Source organism: Fundulus heteroclitus, chromosome 2, assembly GCF_011125445.2.
Source record: "Fundulus heteroclitus isolate FHET01 chromosome 2, MU-UCD_Fhet_4.1, whole genome shotgun sequence".
Taxonomy (NCBI): domain Eukaryota; kingdom Metazoa; phylum Chordata; class Actinopteri; order Cyprinodontiformes; family Fundulidae; genus Fundulus; species Fundulus heteroclitus.
In genome coordinates, this window is record NC_046362.1 from 3,238,764 (window position 1) to 3,258,047 (window position 19,284).

At 42.6% G+C, this 19,284-nt stretch overlaps 1 protein-coding gene across 2 annotated transcripts; it reads right to left on the reverse strand.

The window, feature by feature from the left end:
• Nucleotides 1–3,742: 3,742 nt before the first annotated feature.
• Nucleotides 3,743–18,037, reverse strand: LOC105927032. Of its 2 annotated transcripts, XM_021317066.2 has the most exons (4): nt 17,654–17,742; nt 16,854–17,027; nt 15,523–15,707; nt 3,743–9,834 (listed from the first exon to the last, which is right to left on the reverse strand). In XM_021317066.2, the coding sequence occupies exons 3-4, from the start codon at nt 15,685–15,687 to the stop codon at nt 8,953–8,955; spliced, it is 1,047 nt and encodes a 348-aa protein (XP_021172741.1). In that variant the 5' UTR covers nt 15,688–15,707; nt 16,854–17,027; nt 17,654–17,742; the 3' UTR covers nt 3,743–8,952. The 2 variants fall into 2 exon arrangements, with proteins under 2 accessions (XP_021172741.1, XP_012719070.2); XM_012863616.3 differs by lacking the exon at nt 16,854–17,027 and having other exon boundaries at nt 17,654–18,037.
• Between the last annotated feature and the right edge of the window lie 1,247 nt (nt 18,038–19,284).

A 19,284-nucleotide genomic window follows, 5' to 3' on the forward strand; every position in this document is an offset into this window, starting at 1 on the left:
ATATACCTCTTAATAACGTTGGCTAAAAATTATAAAGAAACAATTGATGTTTTTAAATGTAGGTGTCAAGGTTTTGTTTACCGATGAACTCAGGACGCACACACGGGACTAAAAGTTTGAGTCTTTATTGAAGGAAGTATGCTGGGTGGTGAGTGATGAAGACCGGAGGTTCAGGACTGCAGAAGGTCAGGGATGAATGTGATGGCAGGAGCTGACGGCCCGGAGTGAGAGAGAGTCACGACTATCCAGGCAGCAGGGAAAGCTTAGTACTGCTCGGCTAGCAGGCCCCGTAGCCACAACAGGTTAGCAGTTTCGTTGGAGACACCAGGGCACAGAGCTGAGCTTCTCCAGGGCGGCTAGTCAGGTTAGCAGAACTTGAGAGACACCAGGGCACAGAGCTGAGCTTCTCCAGGGCGGCTAGTCAGGTTGCAGAACTTGAGAGACACCAGGGCTCAGAGCTGAGCTTCTCCAGGGCGGCTAGTCAGGTTGCAGAACTTGAGAGACACCAGGGCACAGAGCTGAGCTTCTCCAGGGCGGCTAGTCAGGTTAGCAGAACTTGAGAGACACCAGGGCACAGAGCTGAGCTTCTCCAGGGCGGCTAGTCAGGTTAGCAGAACTTGAGAGACACCAGGGCACAGAGCTGAGCTTCTCCAGGGCGGCTAGTCAGGTTAGCAGAACTTGAGAGACACCAGGGCACAGAGCTGAGCTTCTCCAGGGCGGCTAGTCAGGTTAGCAGAACTTAGGAGACACCAGAGCACAGAGCAGAGCCTTTCCAGGATGGCTAGTCCAGTTAGCAGTTCCCTGGAGACACCAGGACACAGAGCAGAACTTCTCCAGGGACAAACAGCAAAGTATGAGTCTATAGAAAACTGGCAGGACTAACCTTAAACAAGAAAAAACAAATCTTCCAAGGCAAAAACGGGGACTGGCATGGAGAGGTGTGGAATGATGACAGCCCAGTGCTGAACTGAAGGCAGAGGGAGGTTTAAATAGAGCACTTCACAGGTGGAACAAGGGTCTGGCTAATTGACTGGTAAATGATTATCAGGTGTGACTGACTGCTGAGGAGGTGAAGTGAAAATTGACAGAAAATAACTGATGACTGAAAACTAACAATAAATAAAGTCAAACCTAACCCAAAAGAGATGAAAAAATGAAAATAACAGAAAAACAAAGCCAAACCAAAACTCAACCATAACAGTAGGTATAATACAAAATGGATGTTTTAGCAGTTTGTATTTCCATTGTTATCTTCCTGGATCAATTGCTTGGAATTTCCACAGCAGAAGGAAACTAAAATCACCACCGATGTTGTTGCAGATCTATTTTTATTTTAATTAGGTTGGAAAGGTTTTTGTTTTTCCAAAAGTTTTTCTTTATTTTAAATTATTAACTTAAATAAAAATAAAATGATGGCTCTTAAAAGTGTGAACAGTAAAATGTATTCATACATTATAAGCTGTCTTTGTTGGAAAGGTCATGTAACATTGGCAGCTGTAAAGAGTTGTACAGCATAAAATGCCTCTTTGGATTGTAAAGGCTGCAGAGCCCAGGCTAAGAAGAAACGTGACAGGAGCTCTAACAAGCCATCTGAGGATAGGAATTCCCCTGTGCCTTCAGATATTGAAAGATCAGCAGCAAACAGCTGACATATTCTCTCCTGGTGGAAACACCTCTGACAGCGAGATGTGGCCAACAATAGAGGCAAAAATCAATAATTACTGCATTCAAACAGACTTTCCTTCCTACAGTATAGATAGACATAATGTCCCAAGTATATCCCACAAAAAAAATCTATCTTCCATCTTTAAAGCAAATAACGATGATAATGATGATAGTAGGTAAGATTATACAAAAACTAACAGGGTTTCCTCTCAAGTTATGTCAACTTTACATGTATATGCCTTAATTGCATTATGGCAACAGTACAGGGGTTTCCAGGCTTTTTTATTTTTTTGTTATGCAAACCAGAGCACAGTCCCGTCGAGGCAGATGACTGTTCACACTTAGCCAGGATCTGCTGCACTGCAAAAACAGATCTAAAAATAAGTAAAATGTTCTTAAAATCTGTGTTTTTGTCCTAGTTTTGAGCAGGTAAATAATATTATCTGCCAATGGAATGAGTATTTTGACCCCTAAAATAAGATAATTAGACATCCTGCACTTGAAATAAGATGATGGAGATGAGTTGTTCCCATTTTAAGTCCAAAAGTCTTATTCCATTGGCAGATCATCTTATTTACCTTCTCAAATCAAGCAGATACGTTATTTTTAAGAAAATATTACTTATTTTTAGTTCCGTTTTTGCAGTGGGAGGTTTTCCTCCCTGTTAAAGGGGAGATTTCCTCTCCACTGTCGTTTAATGCATGCATAACTGTAGTAAATATGTAGATCCAAAACTTTGTTAGGTTCAGTTAAACAAAACCAAAAGAAACACCGCCTGTATAAAGCTGAGAGAGCCAGATTAGCTCATGGAAGGATTTTTTTTCTAAGTAACAAAAATATTTGTGAGACAAGTGTAAACAAAGTCTACTTACCTTTCTCAGAGCAATGTCACAGTATGAGTTAGTGACTCAATTTCTCGTTTCATGAGGTCTTAAATTCTCATAAACCCTAGTTTTGATTTTTGGAAATAAAATTTCTAGCAAGTAATGAGCTTCCGAGCACCAGAAGTTTAATAGCTAACCAGCCCTGTAACACTGCATTATGCAATACTGCTGCAACATGTAATAATGTCATAAATCTGGACAATACGTAAATTAAGCACCACTAAAACCGTACATTATCTGATGGTGTGCCAGTGTTACATAACATGGCATTACACAACTGCTTTTAAACATCCTAAATATTGACAAAAACAGCACTGGCAAGACGTTTCATTGTGGGCACTAAGCGATTCCATATCCTCCTCCCGGTATCTTGCATGTTCTGATGATCAGCAGATGTTCTCTATATTTATTAAGGCTAACACGCTAAATGGGCCACGCCTGCTCCTCTGCTAATTCTGCTGACACAGTCCAGTGGCACCTGGTTTGTTGAACAGCTTTGCCCGCACTGTCAAGTTTACGTGTGTTTTTATACACGCAAACCTTTTGAAGATCAGGCACTAAATGACCAAAAGTTTGGCATTTATTGAACAGAGTTTCAAAGACTTAAAAGTTTAGGATCCATAACTTGAGTTAAATGTATATTGATTAGGATGAACTCAAAAAGTGGTTTGTGATCGTGTATTGCGAAATGTGCCACATTATTACATCATTTGAAAAAAAAAAAAAAAAAATAGGAACCACTGCAAAATGTAACGTGTATACATAATGTGGCAGAAATTATTACAAAACACGTCCATGGATTTTATTCATTCTGCAGGGATTAATACAAAATGTGGTTTTAGTGGCGTTTTATTACATTTTGAAGTCTGAATTTATTACATTACAATGTAAATCTACCTATTTAGTTATGGAGAACAAACACTTTTGTCTTGAATCTAACGGCCCAGGGACCCCAGAGAGCAGAGGTGATGAAGAATGAAGTTGCAACTGGGGGGGGGTCTTACAAGATGCTTAAAACGTGTTAACAACCAGGCCACTGAAAAACAGAGATCAACTGAAGGCTTTCTATGCCCACACAGGATTTCTATAGAAAGAAAAAAGAAGTTGTCCTTTAACATGTTAGAAATCTAAGCGGACCTTTGTTTTAGCCTTTCAAGCTGCCTGAAAGTGTGACTGAATGAAACAAGTCAACCAAAGAGTACAACAGCTTTTTAATGTTTTTAACAAGACACATTAAAATCAACTTAAGAAAACCAAGATGAGAAATGCATTGCTTCACATTTTTAAACGGTATATTCATTGAAAACATCGTGGGCCAATATGAAATCACCTGAGAGAACAAATTAGCATTTGACTGATGTGGATCATTTACAAGAAGGCTTTTACAACCACCGACCGGAATGGGGGGGAAAAAAACCACATCACTCAAACGCCACATGCACACCTTTGATCAAAATAAAACATCCAGAAATATTTACTGTTTCTGTACAACATATCAAGAGGTTAAATTCATACAAATTGTGCAAATGTCACCAACATGGGTACGAAACGACGCTGAATGAAGGCACCATACTTCCAGTCATACCGCACCTTTCACATGACAAATGTGCTTATAAAGTGATTCTATCTGACAGCGACCAAGTATAGCAAATACTAAATATTATCACTCAAGCAAATGCGGTTTAAAATATATATCTATATATCATACCTTCATGTGAGACGTAGCTGTTATGGTTCAGTTTCCTACTAAAGACAAAATCCAACATTTAAACACAATATTACAAAAAAAAGAAAAAGAAATCAGCTCCAGTTATCCAAACATGAAAAGATGCATAATTTTCAGACCAAACTGGACATTTGATGATGCAAGTTAGCCTTGCTGATTGCTAAAAATTGCATTTCACTTAAGGCTGTACAAATAAGAGTGTCCCAAGCTAATTAAAAGTACTGAATTGGTGTTATTATAGAGGTATAGTTTAAAGATTGGGGTGATGAAAGATACCTCAGCTACGACTAGTTTTATTTCAGCCGGGTCAAAATATCCACTTCCAAAATGAGCTGCAGCAGAACTACGACATCTACCTACCTATTTTGAAATGACAAAAATCCTTGAAGTTTAGAACCAGAACACCAATAAATATTGCAAGTATGAAACATTAATAAACTATAATCAGCCTTCCATTGTTTCTTGTTTGTTTTTCCTCAAGGCAATAAGAAAAGCATTTTTTGGAGTGATGGCTCACTTTAAAACAGGAGGTGAGTCCCATATCTGTGAGAATTTTAGTGCACAAACAATGAAGTGAAAACATAGCAGAGGTGAGAGATCACTCAGTGGAGACGTGTGGCTTATAAAACAGTACGGCAAGCTTTAACCCCCAACCCCCCCCCCCCCTCCCCGACATCATCAGAAAACGTAAGGAGCCTACGCACAACGGGAAACCCGCCAAGACCACGCCGATCAACTAAACCCAAACTCCAGGCGATCAGAGAAGCAGCAAAGAGGCTCAGGGACGCTGTGGAGGAGCTGCACATCTACGGCTCAGGTGGGAAACAAAACTCCTACGTTACTTCTTCACCTGCTTAACGGAACTTTTTTTTTTTTTTTTTACACCATTACTTCGTACGCCGTAGTGTAGATTTCAGTTTAAAAAGACCTGACCCCATTGCTTTAACAACAGTGGAAAGGCTGGTTTGGATGCATGATACCAACCTTAGTAGATTTTCTGGTACTAAATGCGATAAAACCTGTGATCAGAGTTTGTTTTCCCTCCCGGTTAATGTTTTAGCTGGATTGCAAGCAGAATGGAGAACAACTCTGTTTCTGATTTAGTTACAGCCTTGCTAAAAAGAGTGCACCCGCTTTCAGCTCTGACGTTTAAAGCATGAATGGCGCGGTCTTGAACGGGTTCTAAAATTACCTGATTGTCCTCAAGGGCTCATGACCACAAAGCAAAGTTTAGATTATCCGCACCTCTCCTTCATTCATCAAACACAGAGTCAAAATAGAACCATTTGTGAACAAGGTGCATCGCAATAACAATAAATGCAGGAAAAAGACAACTTAAAAGGGCAAAAGCTATTTTACCATGAATGCAGGTGACCAAACAGCAGCGAGTCACGACTGCTGATTCATTGCCTCAACCTGGTTAGGGTACTTTAAGATGACAGATGGGAATATTGGCATAAATATAACAAAACATCAAAATAAGGAGTTAGGACATACTTTTGAGCCCATGACTAGAGCTGAACCAGTATATTGTTAGGTAAAAGTAAAGGTTAATCGCAGCTTTTTGACATTAAAGGAATACTGGACAAAAATGCATCAAGCAGCTTCTGTGTGAAAACAGAGCCACGGACCCAGAGCCGCTCCGGACCGTGAACTGGCTGCAGAGGCACTGGTACCGTCTCGTCGGAACCAGACAGGTGAGCCTTGTAATTGCAATAACTAAAACAACCCAGCGAACGTGTGGAGGTCTGAATAATGATGTTTCATTGACTGAACGTATGAACGCTACATCAGCGGACCTGCTGGTTGCTCTGCCGACGGCTCTCTGGTTGGCATAACTACCGTGTTCATTTGAAGCGTGGAGCTGGGATCCAACCCTTCGGGACGGGACTTTACTGCCAGGCCTGACTCGTCCCTGCCTTCGGCTGGTCTACTAGCACCAGGACCAACCAGCATGCGTGTCAGCACCAGCGTGGTGAGGGGTCTAAGGACACAGGGGGTGTTCAGATTATTCTAAGATTATTATTTTAGCAATTCCACTTAAAAAGTGAAACTCATATTGTACAGATTCATTATACAGCGTGACTACAGCTACCGGCCGGCCCAAAGTCCTCTTTTTCAGAAAATGTTAATATCGATCAGGTCAATGTGGCTCTGCGCAGAAGCATGACCATGTTCTGTATATTATATGCACTCCATCCATCCATCCACTTTAAATTATCCAACACCAGGTCTTGGGAGCAACAAATCCAGGGAAATGGAATCAGCATCTTCATAAAGTTTGTAAGCGGAGGGAAGTGTGCATTGCTCCAAACGTCCTGGCTGGGCTGAATTTGGATCTGAGAAACCACTGGAGCAACAACGCCATAAGACATGGCTCCCTGGTCCGTGCATATTTTAGTTAAAAGACTTCCTCTTCAAAAACCAGGGATGAAAAACAAAGATTAAGTCCTCAAACATATTTATATCCGTGTGTAATAAACTATAAAATTGTGACTCTTTGTAGTCAACGTAGTGATCTAAATTATTCTTAGAATTTATTGCGATGCACCTCTAAACATGATCAGATGCAGTCCAAATGCCTTAACCTCTTAAGCCCAGCAGCCCCAGCTCTGCCCCGGAACCTTCTTTTCTTCTGGGTTCACTACTGTAAATTCCCTTTTGTTAAACATAGCTAATTTGGTATCCACAGATTATCTAAGATTAAGCCAAGATTATTGAAGTAAAGTTTGTAATTGCTGAATAAAGTGTGATTAGATTAAAGCATGTTATTATGAGCAAAAATCAAGGTGTGGCTGATCTTAAAAACTGTGAAAAGGTGCCTTAGTGAAGCTAAGCATGTACTAACTTTAGCATTGTGTCCACATGTGTAGACATTTCCTTTCCCTGCCGACAAAACGTCTTTATGCCTGAAACCCAAAAATTATTTTAAAAGCTCAGAAAGTCTTTTATTTCACCGAATGCCTTGCAGACAGAAGCTGGGTTAGCACTTCTCAACGGTCTCATTCCAAACGAGAACCACTGTCACATGTCAGGAGGTCTCCGTAAACCCCACGTAGAAATGGCTCATAAAAACTATTTAGCAGCACATGTCAAATGTAGGCAACAAAATCAAAGGGATAAATAGGAGCTCGATAAAAAAGGTTGATAAGATCATGTTTCTCAGTTTAAAGTAGTCAGAAATAGACCTGCCAGCTGAAGACTTGTATCTGGTCTCAGCAGGAGCCACAGCCAGCTAAAAAGGTTTTCCACATGGCTAAGGACCCGAGGGACCAGCCGATGTGCAGCGCCGCTCTACTGCGCTACAGTAGAAGGAACTGATTGGAACTAAAGCATAGGAACATCTTCTATGTAGCCGGGTCCGACTCGTATCATTTAAATGAGATCAATAAACACAACTGCAAAAAATGTCCATCTAGCCAGGTCTTACCGTCTTAGATCTGGCCAAAGTCTTTTTCATCTTGTTTTGAGATTTATATGCTAAGCAGGATTTCTTGTTTTGAGAATATGTATCATGATTTCAACAACTCTTACCAAATGCAAATGTTTTATAGCACTGGCAGACTACGGCCCTTATTCTAAGTAGAACTTCTTAAAAAGAAGATTAATAGCCTAACATAATATGCTCATGCCTAGCATATCTACCTCATTATCTTGATCTGTGACATTCCTGAACGCTAAAAAAATAAAAATAAAAAGTAACCCTCATTCATTGCATGTTTGTTTGTCAGGGTTTTTTTTGCCCGTGTTATGTGTAATGTCAACTGTAATGTGAACCGGAGTAGCCAAAGAAAAATTTCGCCTCAGTAACAAATAAAATATTCTGATTCTTCTTGATTCTTGCTAAGACTTGGTTAGATGGAAACTTCTTTGCACCTTCGGGTCTTTGTGTCAAGCTAGAAAATAGATTAAATAGAACATGACTGGCTAAATGTAGTCAGACAGTAATTATGGCTCACAGGAGCGGAGACGTTTTTATCAGTGGTTCTGAAAATGCTCCTACAGCACAGAACTACAACAATCAGAATGTGAACCAGGTCACTGGGAAACGGTTGGGAACCACTGATCCAGACGATAAATAACTTGCGCGCGTCAACCCTCGGCATGCTCGGTGTGCCTGACATTTATCTGCTTTGATGTTTTTGATGCCTGAAAAGAATTCAACATCTCCCTCGCCTTGGTTTTTGCTCTTTGGAACGTATCTCTCCACTTAGATTCTCAGTCCAACTCGGCCAAGATCGACGTGTAAACCTGGCCTCGACATTCGGAGGCAGCTTCCCTCTACTGGCGAGCGGCGCTAAAGAACAGCTTTATCACTTTGACATCAGCAGTCTCCTGAGATAGCCCACTGAACCTTTGCCCTGATATAGAAAAACAGCACACAAAGCATGACACAGAACTTTGACAGGGAAAGCAAATCCACCGTTACGGCCACAAATAACAAGACGGTCAAATCAAAGAGCTGTGGTACGATGGTACGTCCTGTCCAGGGAAGATGGAGAAGAAAATCCCAACCAGGTTCCATTTAAAGATCTGGAAAAGAAACGATTTATAGTTACAGAAGGAATTAGAAGAAGATCCAGTGACATCCAGAGGGACAAGGAGAGCTGCCCATTGTTGTTCTAGTGGAAACTGTCAGAAACCAAGGAAGGAACAAAGAAGGGACTGTCGGATGCATCATGTCCAGGCCACTTTGCGGGAGAGGGCCTGCTTGAAGCACTCGGGGTCAACTTCCCCCCCAGGCCACAGAGCTCGCTCCAGGCTCACTAGAACGTTCTGGTGACACTCTTTGATGTTGACCGGGTACTTGGCCCTCAGCAGCTCGTACGCCGCGATCAGTCTCATGTTCTGCTTCACCATCAGGTACTGTATGATGCACGTCGGCGCCAGGGAGAAACCGTCCCGGCAGTGGACCAGGACGCGCTTCCTCTTCTCCGTGGACGCGTTGATGCACTCGTTGATGTCCTCGAAGCAGCCCTGCTTGAGAGCCGGGTGCTGACCCGGAGTGTCCGGCATGTCTCCGATGTCCACTTTGAGGCGGGACCAGCTGTGCCGGGAGCCGCGGGAGCAGGTGCAGGGGATGAGGCTGAGGGAGGAGGCTTGTTCGCCGGGAACGCTGCTCATGTCAATGATGCTGTCGATGTTGTTGCGACACAGCGTGCGCCCGTTGTACGCCGCGTTCAGGTTGCCCACGTAGATGTAGTCCGTCACTTTGGAGATGACCGGCTCAAAGTACTGGAAGTGTTCGGGGCCGCCGCGCTTGGGCTCCAGCACGTCGGGGGCCCTGGCTCCGGCCGGCCCCGTGGCAGCCCTCCTGCTGTAGTTGCGCAGCTTCTTGGAGCCGGAGCGGGACGGGGGGTTGGAGTCCGATTCGGAGCTGCTGTTCCACGGCGGAGAGAAGAGAGAGAAGCGGCTGGAGGATTTACTCTTGCTGATGATCTCCACGGGGCTGGGCAGGCCGGAGCCGGACAACGTGGCGGAGGCCGAGGCGCAGAACATAGACGCTCGCTCTAGAGAGCCTGTGCTGCTGGCAGCTCCGGCACTGTGGGCCAGCTCCATCTGGAATGACACACAAACAGCCGGCATGAATCCAGACCTTCAGAGGGATAATCCAGTCCACACCTTCCATCTGCTGCCAGCAGCCATCCATGTCTCAGGATGATTGATCTTTAGATGTGTTCACACGTAATCACACGATTACACTAAAACGCACAGGCACACACACACACACACACACACACACACACACACACACACACACACACACACACACCGCCTCTACTGTGCTTTCTTCCCTTACTCTGCTGCTTTCTGTTTTAGCGGTAGTGTCAGAAAGGTCAGATCAGAGACCTCAAGCTTTAGCTTTATGAATAGAAACAATTAAGCTTTAAATTTAATGTGTGAAAGAAGTCTAGTAAAAGGATTTACTTAGCTCTGTAATGTTTCACGTACAGCACTTTGAATCGTCTTGTTACTGAAAAGTGCAATATAAATAGACATACCTTACCTTTACACTTAAAAAACAGCCACTTTAACTCGTCAGAAAACACCAGATTTAGCTGCAAATGTATAATAAGTATGTCTGCTATTCTTAGCTTATAGTTTAACAAGTTTAAGTTTGGTCAAATAGTTAACAGTTGTAGTTTTTAAAGTTCACAAGGACTGATTTCAGTTTTGACCCAATCTTTAAAGTTTTATTTTCTCAAAAGACTAAGTAGATGGCCTTTGTTATCACCCTGAGACATGATGACATGCAGGATGGAAGGCTTGCACTATGTCTTACTATTAGTCACATTTACATTACTAGAAAAGCCCTGAGCCACCAGTCCACATCGCTGGATTCAGCTTTTCCAGTCAGTCACATGGCCACAGACGCAGCAAGGCAGGCGGACTGCTTCTACAAACTATTGGGACGCAATCAAAAGCTCCAGACCTCCACACTTTTAAAAGGTGAGCAGAAAGCTTGGCCGAATGGGGTTTCCACACTGTGAATGCCACACCTGCAGCCACACAGTCGGTAACCCCTCAAACCACTTTTTCACTTTAAGTTTTCACATACCGAAGTATAAATACATTGATTTGTTTGGTTTTTAGCGTAACAATGTTAAAGTACATTAGTTCCAATTGTAGCGCGCACATTTGGTTAACTTTTGTATATTTAATTTTGTTACATGCTTAACATCTGTTTTCTTTTTTTGGTGTTGTGGGGAGTGCCTCCAACTGGGCTGAAGCAGAGGACTCTGGCTGGCACACTCCAATCCCTGATTGATTCACTGATTGGGTGGTACCATCTGGAGTTCCACTAGGGGGGAGAAGACCATGGAGTCCTTATTTTAATTCTGTGGCAAATTCTTTCTTTTGCTTTTGTGATTTATTTATTTTGCTAATTTTTAGTTATTAGTCATTTAAGTTTAATCCTTAAACCAACTGTGTTTAGTTATCTTTGTTGTTGCATAGATGTTCCCTTTCCCTCTTCCTCAGTGTGTTAGTCTGGTCTGATCAGCCAGTATTTAAGCCCTCTTTGTTTGTTGTATGTCAGGTCAGTTTGTTTGTTTGAGCAGTTAGTTTGAGGTTTTTGTTATGTTTAACTTTGATATTTTTGGCTTGAGTTAGCTTCTTTATTTGACCTCTTTTAAGGGCCCTATAATTATTGTTTGAAATTTTTGTTACTTTGGGGAAATAGAACCCAGTTTTTTGAAAGTTACAACTGTGTCCTCATGCTGGACCGGCTCGGTCCCTCACACACACCCAGGCAACTGCGTCCCAGCCTGACAGAACCAAGTAAAACGCAAAAGCCTCTTTCAGAAAACGACCCGAGGTGTTTTCTGAAAGGGCTGACGTGGTGCGAGGAGGGTAGAAGTCAGCCCGCCTTCATTTGACCGCTGCGGGTTTGTGACTGCCGATGCAGGGCCGTCACAGACCCGCATCATCTGACCTCCACCGGGGTAAAGCTGCCCCGCAAGGCAAGGGAGCGATGTAGTGATGAGCTATGGCTCGTGCAACCAGCAGGATTTAAAACCGGAAACAAGACAGTGGAATTAGTTCTGATAAAAAGAGTAACAAGGTGAGATAGAGCAGAATTGTTTTTGACCAACAATAGGATCCCTACGTCCAGTTCATTTGGGTTTATTCTTTGAAGGGCCGGTGTGGGTAGAACTAAACCAGCTTCAACAACATGCAGAACATTTGTTTAAACGGTCAAATGTTAGAGTTTAAACAGCAGACTTTGTGCATCAGCCTTTAAAACCTGTTGTCCATTTATGCGTTTTAATGTAAATCACCCTCAAATTGCATTTTGTTTTGAATTTGTAATGTATACATAAGTACATATGACAAAAATTTAATATTGTGAAAAAGTTTAATATTTTTAGTCACTGGTTTCAGAAAGTGAAACTCATCTATACATTCCTCAGAGTAAAATATTTAAAACCTTTTATTTTAATTTTGATGATTGCGGCTTACAGATAATGAAAACCTCATGTTGAAAGTTTGATAAACTAGATCAATAAAGGATATTTTAAACAGAAATGTTTGGCTTCAGAAAAAAATGTATTTCCATTTAGCTGGATAGAAGGAAAAAACATTTATAGTGAAGTTTTAGACCCCTGCTATAGGACCACTATGGGGTTGTTTGCTGCCCAATCAAGCCCAGTAGAACCATCCTTGAAGCAGCTTTTGGTACCGTTGGCAGTGTGGGCCGGTGCCAAGTCCTGCTGGAAAATAAAACCAGCATCTCCATACAGCTTGTCTGCAAAGGGAAGCATGAAAAGCTCTAGAATGTCCTGGTAGACGGCTGCATTGACTGTCAACTACAGAAAACCCAGTGGACCAGAACCAGCAGCTGACATAACGCCCCAAACCATCATTGACTGGAAACTTCACTCTGGAGTTTACGCAACGCGGATTCTGGGTCTATCCACCCTTCCTCCAGACTCTGGGACCTTGATGTCTAGATGAATTTAATTTCCTGAATGGATGTAGCTGGTACACCTTTACCCACCACATTTTTCCCCTCCAACTTTCTATGAATATGCTTGGATCCAGCATTCAGTCAACAACCAGCTTGTTCAGCAATGCCCTTCTGTGTCTTCCCAATGACCTCCATTCGGTCAGCAGTCTTCCCTTTGATGGTGTCGCCTACTGACCCAGAGTAAGACTGTCTAGGGGCTCAGGAAGATTCTGTTAATTAGCTGATTAGGGTCATGAGTTTATAATATTTCACTTTTCCACAATTTTAGGATTTTCATTACCTGTAAATAAGCCATAGTCATCAAAATGACAAGAAATATTTCTGTCCATACGTAATGAATCTATATAATAAAATGAATATTAAAAAAAATCCACCCTTTTCATGACATCCTAATTATTTACCTGTAAATAATATAAGTGGCACATCAGTAAAATCCTAATTTCACCAGTTTTAGGAATTTAAAACATGTCCAAGATAAACGCATCAGCCTTAGAGGCGGTGATTCGTTAAACTTGGTTGGGACCCAATCCCAACCAAGTTGTTTAAGGACATATTCCCTTTGATCAGTGGCACTATTTTAGACATGATTAATCTATCCTTAGTAAATGGATATGTACCACAGGTTTTGAAAGTAGCTGTTATTAAACCTTTACTTAAGAAACCTTCTCTTGATCAAGATGAGTTAGTAAATTACAGACCTATATCTAATCTTCTTTTCTTATCTAAAATTCTTGAGAAAGTAGTTGCTAATCAACTTTGTGAACATTTACAAAGTAATGACCTACTTGAGGAGTTTCAGTCAGGCTTCAGAGCTCACCATAGCACTGAAACAGCTCTGGTGAAGGTCACTAATGATATTCTCATGGCCTCAGATAATGGACTTGTGTCTATACTTGTCCTGTTAGATCTCAGTGCTGCGTTTGATACAGTTGATCACAATATTCTCCTACAAAGACTTGAACATACTGTAGGGATTAAGGGGAAAGCATTAGGCTGGTTTAAATCTTATCTGTCAGACAGATTCCAATTTGTTCATGTTAATAATAAATCTTCCTCAAACTCTAGGGTCACCTGTGGAGTACCACAGGGTTCAGTCCTTGGACCAATTCTCTTTACTATATATATGCTTCCGATAGGCAAAATTATCAGACAGAGTGGGATTAATTTCCACTGTTATGCTGATGATACTCAGCTATATTTATCCATAAATCCTGATGAATCCAATCAATTACTTCGACTGCAGTCATGTCTTGATGACATCAAAAGCTGGATGACTTTAAATTTCCTGCATCTAAATTCTGACAAGACCGAAGTTTTAATCTTTGGGCCAGAGTCCTCAAAAAATAAACTTCTTAACCAATCACTTAATCTGGGTGGCATTAATCTGGCCTCTGGTAATAAAGTAAAAAATCTTGGTGTTATTTTTGACCAAGACATGTCATTTAAATCCCATATTAAACAGGTTTCCAGAGTTTCCTTTTTTCACCTCCGGAATATCGCCAAAATTAGAAACATTCTGTCCAGGAGTGATGCTGAAAAACTGGTCCATGCATTTGTTACTTCAAGGCTGGACTATTGTAATTCTTTACTATCAGGAAGTCCACAAAATGCAGTTCGAAGTCTTCAGCTGATCCAAAATGCTGCAGCAAGAGTTCTGATGAAAATCAACAAGAGGGATCATATTTCTCCAATTTTAGCTTCCCTTCATTGGCTTCCTGTTAAATCAAGAATAGAATTTAAAATTCTTCTTCTAACGTATAAAGCCCTTAATAATCAAGCTCCATCATATATCAGAACTCTGATTACCCCGTATGTTCCTAACAGAGCACTTCGCTCTCAGACCGCAGGTCTGCTGGTGGTTCCTAGAGTCTCTAAAAGTAGAATGGGAGGCAGATCCTTCAGCTATCAGGCTCCTCTTCTGTGGAACCAACTCCCAGTTTTGGTCCGTGAGGCAGACACCCTGTCTACTTTTAAGACTAGGCTTAAAACTTTTCTTTTTGACAAAAATTATAACTAGTGACTCATGTTACTCTCAGCTACCTTTATAGTTTTACTGCTATAGGCTTAGGTTACTGGAGTATATCAGGATCTAATTTTCTCACTATATTGAGTTCTACTGTTCTTCAATTATGCATTATGTGTTGTCATTTCTGCTTTAACTTTCTGTTCTCTCTCTTTTCTCTTCATAGTAGGTACACCTGGTCTGGCGTTCTGTTAACTGTGACATCATCCAGAGAAGACGGCTCACCCGCTACTACCATCTAATGTAGAACAGATTACTAGATCAATGTGTGCTTCTGTGCTTTTTTGTTTCTCTTGTTGTGTCTCTGTTCTGTCTTCTGTAACCCCAGTCGGTCGAGGCAGATGACCGTTCATACTGAGCCCGGTTCTGCCGGAGGTTTTTTTTTTTCCCGTTAATGGGTGGTTTTTCTTCCCACTGTCGCTTCACGCTTGCTCAGTATGAGGGATTGCAGCAAAGCCATGTACAATGCAGATGACTCTTCCTGTGGCTCTACGGTTCCCCAGGAGTGAATGCTGCTTGTCGGGACTTTGATGCAATCAACTGGTTTCCTTATATAGGACATTTTTGACCAATCTGTATAATCTGACCCAATCTGTATAATATGATTGAACTTGACTTTGTAAAGTGCCTTGAGATGACATGTTTCATGATTTGGCGCTATATAAATAAAATTGAATTGAATTGAATTGAATCGTGTTGTCCAGGTTCCCTGTCGTACTGAGGCAAGACGAATCCGGCTCTGCTTGGACTGTACCTGAGCTTTGAGGTTGTTCTTCCACTCCTGAGTCTCCAGAGCCTTGAAGCGGCCGCTGCTGTCGGAGGAGACCGACGCACACAGGGGCCGATGGGCTCTGAGAGGCAGCTGGGGGGTGAGGGCCACAGGGGCATGCCTCGCATTGGTGTGCTCGCTCCTACTCATCGTTAGATTAGGACAAGAGCCTGCAATGCACAAAAGGTACACGTCACAACTTCTAAAAACTGTTCAAACGTCTTTTTGTTTTCTCCGTTCATTAATATGAAAACGCCATGCTGGTCAGCAGGGTTAGGAACTCATCACTTGATCAAATAGTGAAATGATACGCTGCTGTAACTCCAGCTGTCACAGTTCATTCTACGAGGCGTCATACATGGTGATGGCAGCGGTCTGTGAAACAGCACGTAGGTTTATACTACAGTCATTACATCCTCCCTACCAATCACAAACACAAACCCAGAAAAGCTCTATCACCAAGCTTCAAAGAGTTCAGAGAGCACATGCCCGCCCCCCCCCCCAACACTTACAGTTTTGATAAAAATTGGTTGAATAAATACATTTATTTCAAAATAGGTCATTAGGCAACATCATAAAATGGCCAGGACTCCACTTAAAATAAAAGTTTTGAATTTTTTGATTATTATCGATATCGATCAATCTTATTTATATTTTATCGATGTGCCTTTTTTCTATATCGCCCAACCCTGAGACGTACAGAAGGTTCAGGCCTGTTGTCTCATGTAACACGAGACGTTTACAGGTAGCTACAATATCATAAAACGTATGCATTGTTTGTCAATCATTTAAGAAATGTGTTATATAGATTTATTACACAGCAACATAAGCCTTTAATTAATTTAAGACAATGCCGGTGAAGACCCTGTGGTAGAGGTCCAAGACGATAAAAGAACATTAAAGCTTGTCTCAGTTTTCCCAGAACACATCTTGGTGATCCCCAGAACGTTTTGGGAAATATTCTGCGGACTGACGAGACAAAAGTTGAACTTTTCAGACGGTGTGTTTCATTACGTCTGGTGTAAAGTGAACAAGACATTTCAGAAAAAGAGTGAAACGTGGTGGTGGTAGTGCAATGGTCGGGGGGCTGTTGCAGGACCTGGAAGACTTGCTGTGATAAATGGACCCCTGAATTCTGCTGTCTACCAGGAAACCCTGAGGGAGAAGATCCGACCGTCTGGTCAGGACCTCAAGCTGAAACCAACTCTGGTTCTGTCAGCAGAACAATGATCCAAAACTCACCAGCAAGTCCACCTCTGAATGGCTGAGGAAAAACAAAAATGAAGACTTTGGAATGGCCTAGTCAAAGTCCTGACCTGAATCCTACTGAGATGCTGTGGCATGACCTCAAAAAGGCCGTTCATGCTGGAAAACCCTCCAGTGTGGCTGAATTACAGCAACTCTGCGAAGGTGAGAGGGCCACCATTCCTCCTTGCAACGCTGCTGGATCTTATTCTGGCTCGTGATGCCGGACTGGTCGGCCACCCATGCTGTACGTCAGATAATCATACATACAAACATGATGAACAAAAAGGAAGGTTTTATTAAGCAATCTGTAGGATTATTAAGTAAGGAAACGGCAGAGTGATGAAGTTATTGCTGTAATCTCTGATGCTTGAACTCTGTCAGAAAACCGTAAAACAATGGCTTCATGAAACGCTCAGTGAGTCATTGATCACTATGCACAGCAAAACGTTGATTTATAATGCAGAAAGCCTACAAAAGCATAAAGATATCCTACTTTGTTTTTGCCTGTTTCTTTATTTTTAATTGTGAATATGTTGGCAGATTGGTGCCTCTTTTTTTTTTTTTAGGTCTGAGCTTCTGCCCCCAGAGATGTGTGTGACCGTGCCTGGTCAGGAGGAACAGCAGCTCCGGGTCTGGGTCTCCCCCCAGACCCGCAGAAGTTAGCTTCTCATCCTGTGTGTGATAACAGGAGACATAAACCCCGACCCAACAGTACTCTGTCAGAACCCCTGGTGCATCCGGACCGCGGAGTCTGCAGCCAGGCTTCGAGCTCCCGCCACATCTGCTGGTGTCAGGTCACCTTGCTGCTGGGAACCGAACCGCTCGGCGTTAAAGGGTCCAACCACACAGCCCGGAACTCCGCTCTTACCGATTCCCCCATTGCGTCTGCAAAGCACCTTCGGGTTCACGGGTCGGCCAGCAGGCTTGTGTTCCGTCCACTCGTCCTTGGCGTCCATGTTGCGCCTCCCGCTGACGGAGGAGCGTCGCCCTGCAGGCTCGGGCGGCCCGTCATCTTCGCCAGGCCGGACGACACTTCAGCTGCATCCCTCACATCGCTGCCGCCGATAGCGGCTCGGTTCTCCGCTAGCCGAGCAGCACGGCTAACTCACGGGGGGGCAGCGGGTCGGGTCCGTGCGGTTCGGGGAGGCCCGGTTCACATGAGTCCAGACGTGCTCCCCGGCCGCCAGCAGTCGCTTCTGGCAGCAGGAGTAAAGCGATGATGTTGGTCCAGAATGCACACCAGCTGAGCTGAGCTAACTGCTGCTGCTGCATATGGGAAGCCAACAGGACCAAAAATCACCGGAGTTCTCACGCGTCCTTCAGGGGTCCAGGAGGGGGAGGCTGTTTGTTGCCTGAGCAAAGCCAACAAAATCAAGACAAAGGACTTCAAAAGACTTCTTACATTAGTTGTTTTACTTATTGCAAAACAAAAACGTACTGTGCAATAAACAATATTGTGTCATGTTTATTTTATTGGTTATTCAATAAAAAAATATCTGATATGATGTCTAATGTTATAAAGGAGGTCCAACAAAGTGTATGTAAACTCTGTATTGAGTTAATGTCTTAAACCAAGTGGACTGGGAGGTCTTTCCAGAACCATCTGGAGCCGACGCAGCTAAATTTATTTTGCTAATGGACACCACGGCAAGCAAGGATGAGGTGGAAAAGTGGAGCTACGTTGATATTTGGCCACATTTCAATCCAAGTATGCAAGAAAAGCTTGAGGTCCCCCAGGTGTTGCTGAAAAACTACAGCCCATTTCAGTGAGAACAGCAGACACGCTGCCTCTGAGCTGCTTCTGGCCATCACAAATCCCAACCAGACACCAGCGTGCATTAAACCCGCCTCAGTGATCTCCCCATAGCATTAATTTCAAAGCAATGTTAGTGCTTCAAATGCAAATTATAAAACTCATGTTCTTTTTTTTTTCTTTTTTTTTTTGCATTAAATGATTTCTGATTCTTGTTAACTTTATTAAAATCTGTGGCTAGCGGATTGTCAGTGGATGCAGTCCTGGGACCACTTCACCTGGTGAGTCCGGGGCCTGGCAGGGTAGGGCACATGATGATGGTAAAAAGGTCTCTGAATCCTCCCTTGAATTGTTTTAGTAACTGAATTAATGATTATCAGAGTTCAATTGGAAAGTGGAGGAGGCTGCAAAGATTCCATGTTCAGAAACTACAGAATGATTGTTTCCATCGATTCCACGAAAACTATAAGAAGGCAGCAGCAGCAGCAGAAAAGACAGGCTACAGAAAGTAAATAGTGCAGCTGCCCGGCTCGGTTTGGAATCTTTCCTGATGTACTTCCAGTTAACATTTATGAGGACTTGAAACAACCTTGATGAAGGAGTGGAGAATACATCAACACCTGTGAATGAGAACACTCAAAATTTAAATCAAATTGCAGTGTACTGGAGAAAAAAAAAAGCGTTTTAAATGGCATTTAGCCAGTCTCAGGGGTTGTTATGGGCAAAATAAATGTTGATGATAAATA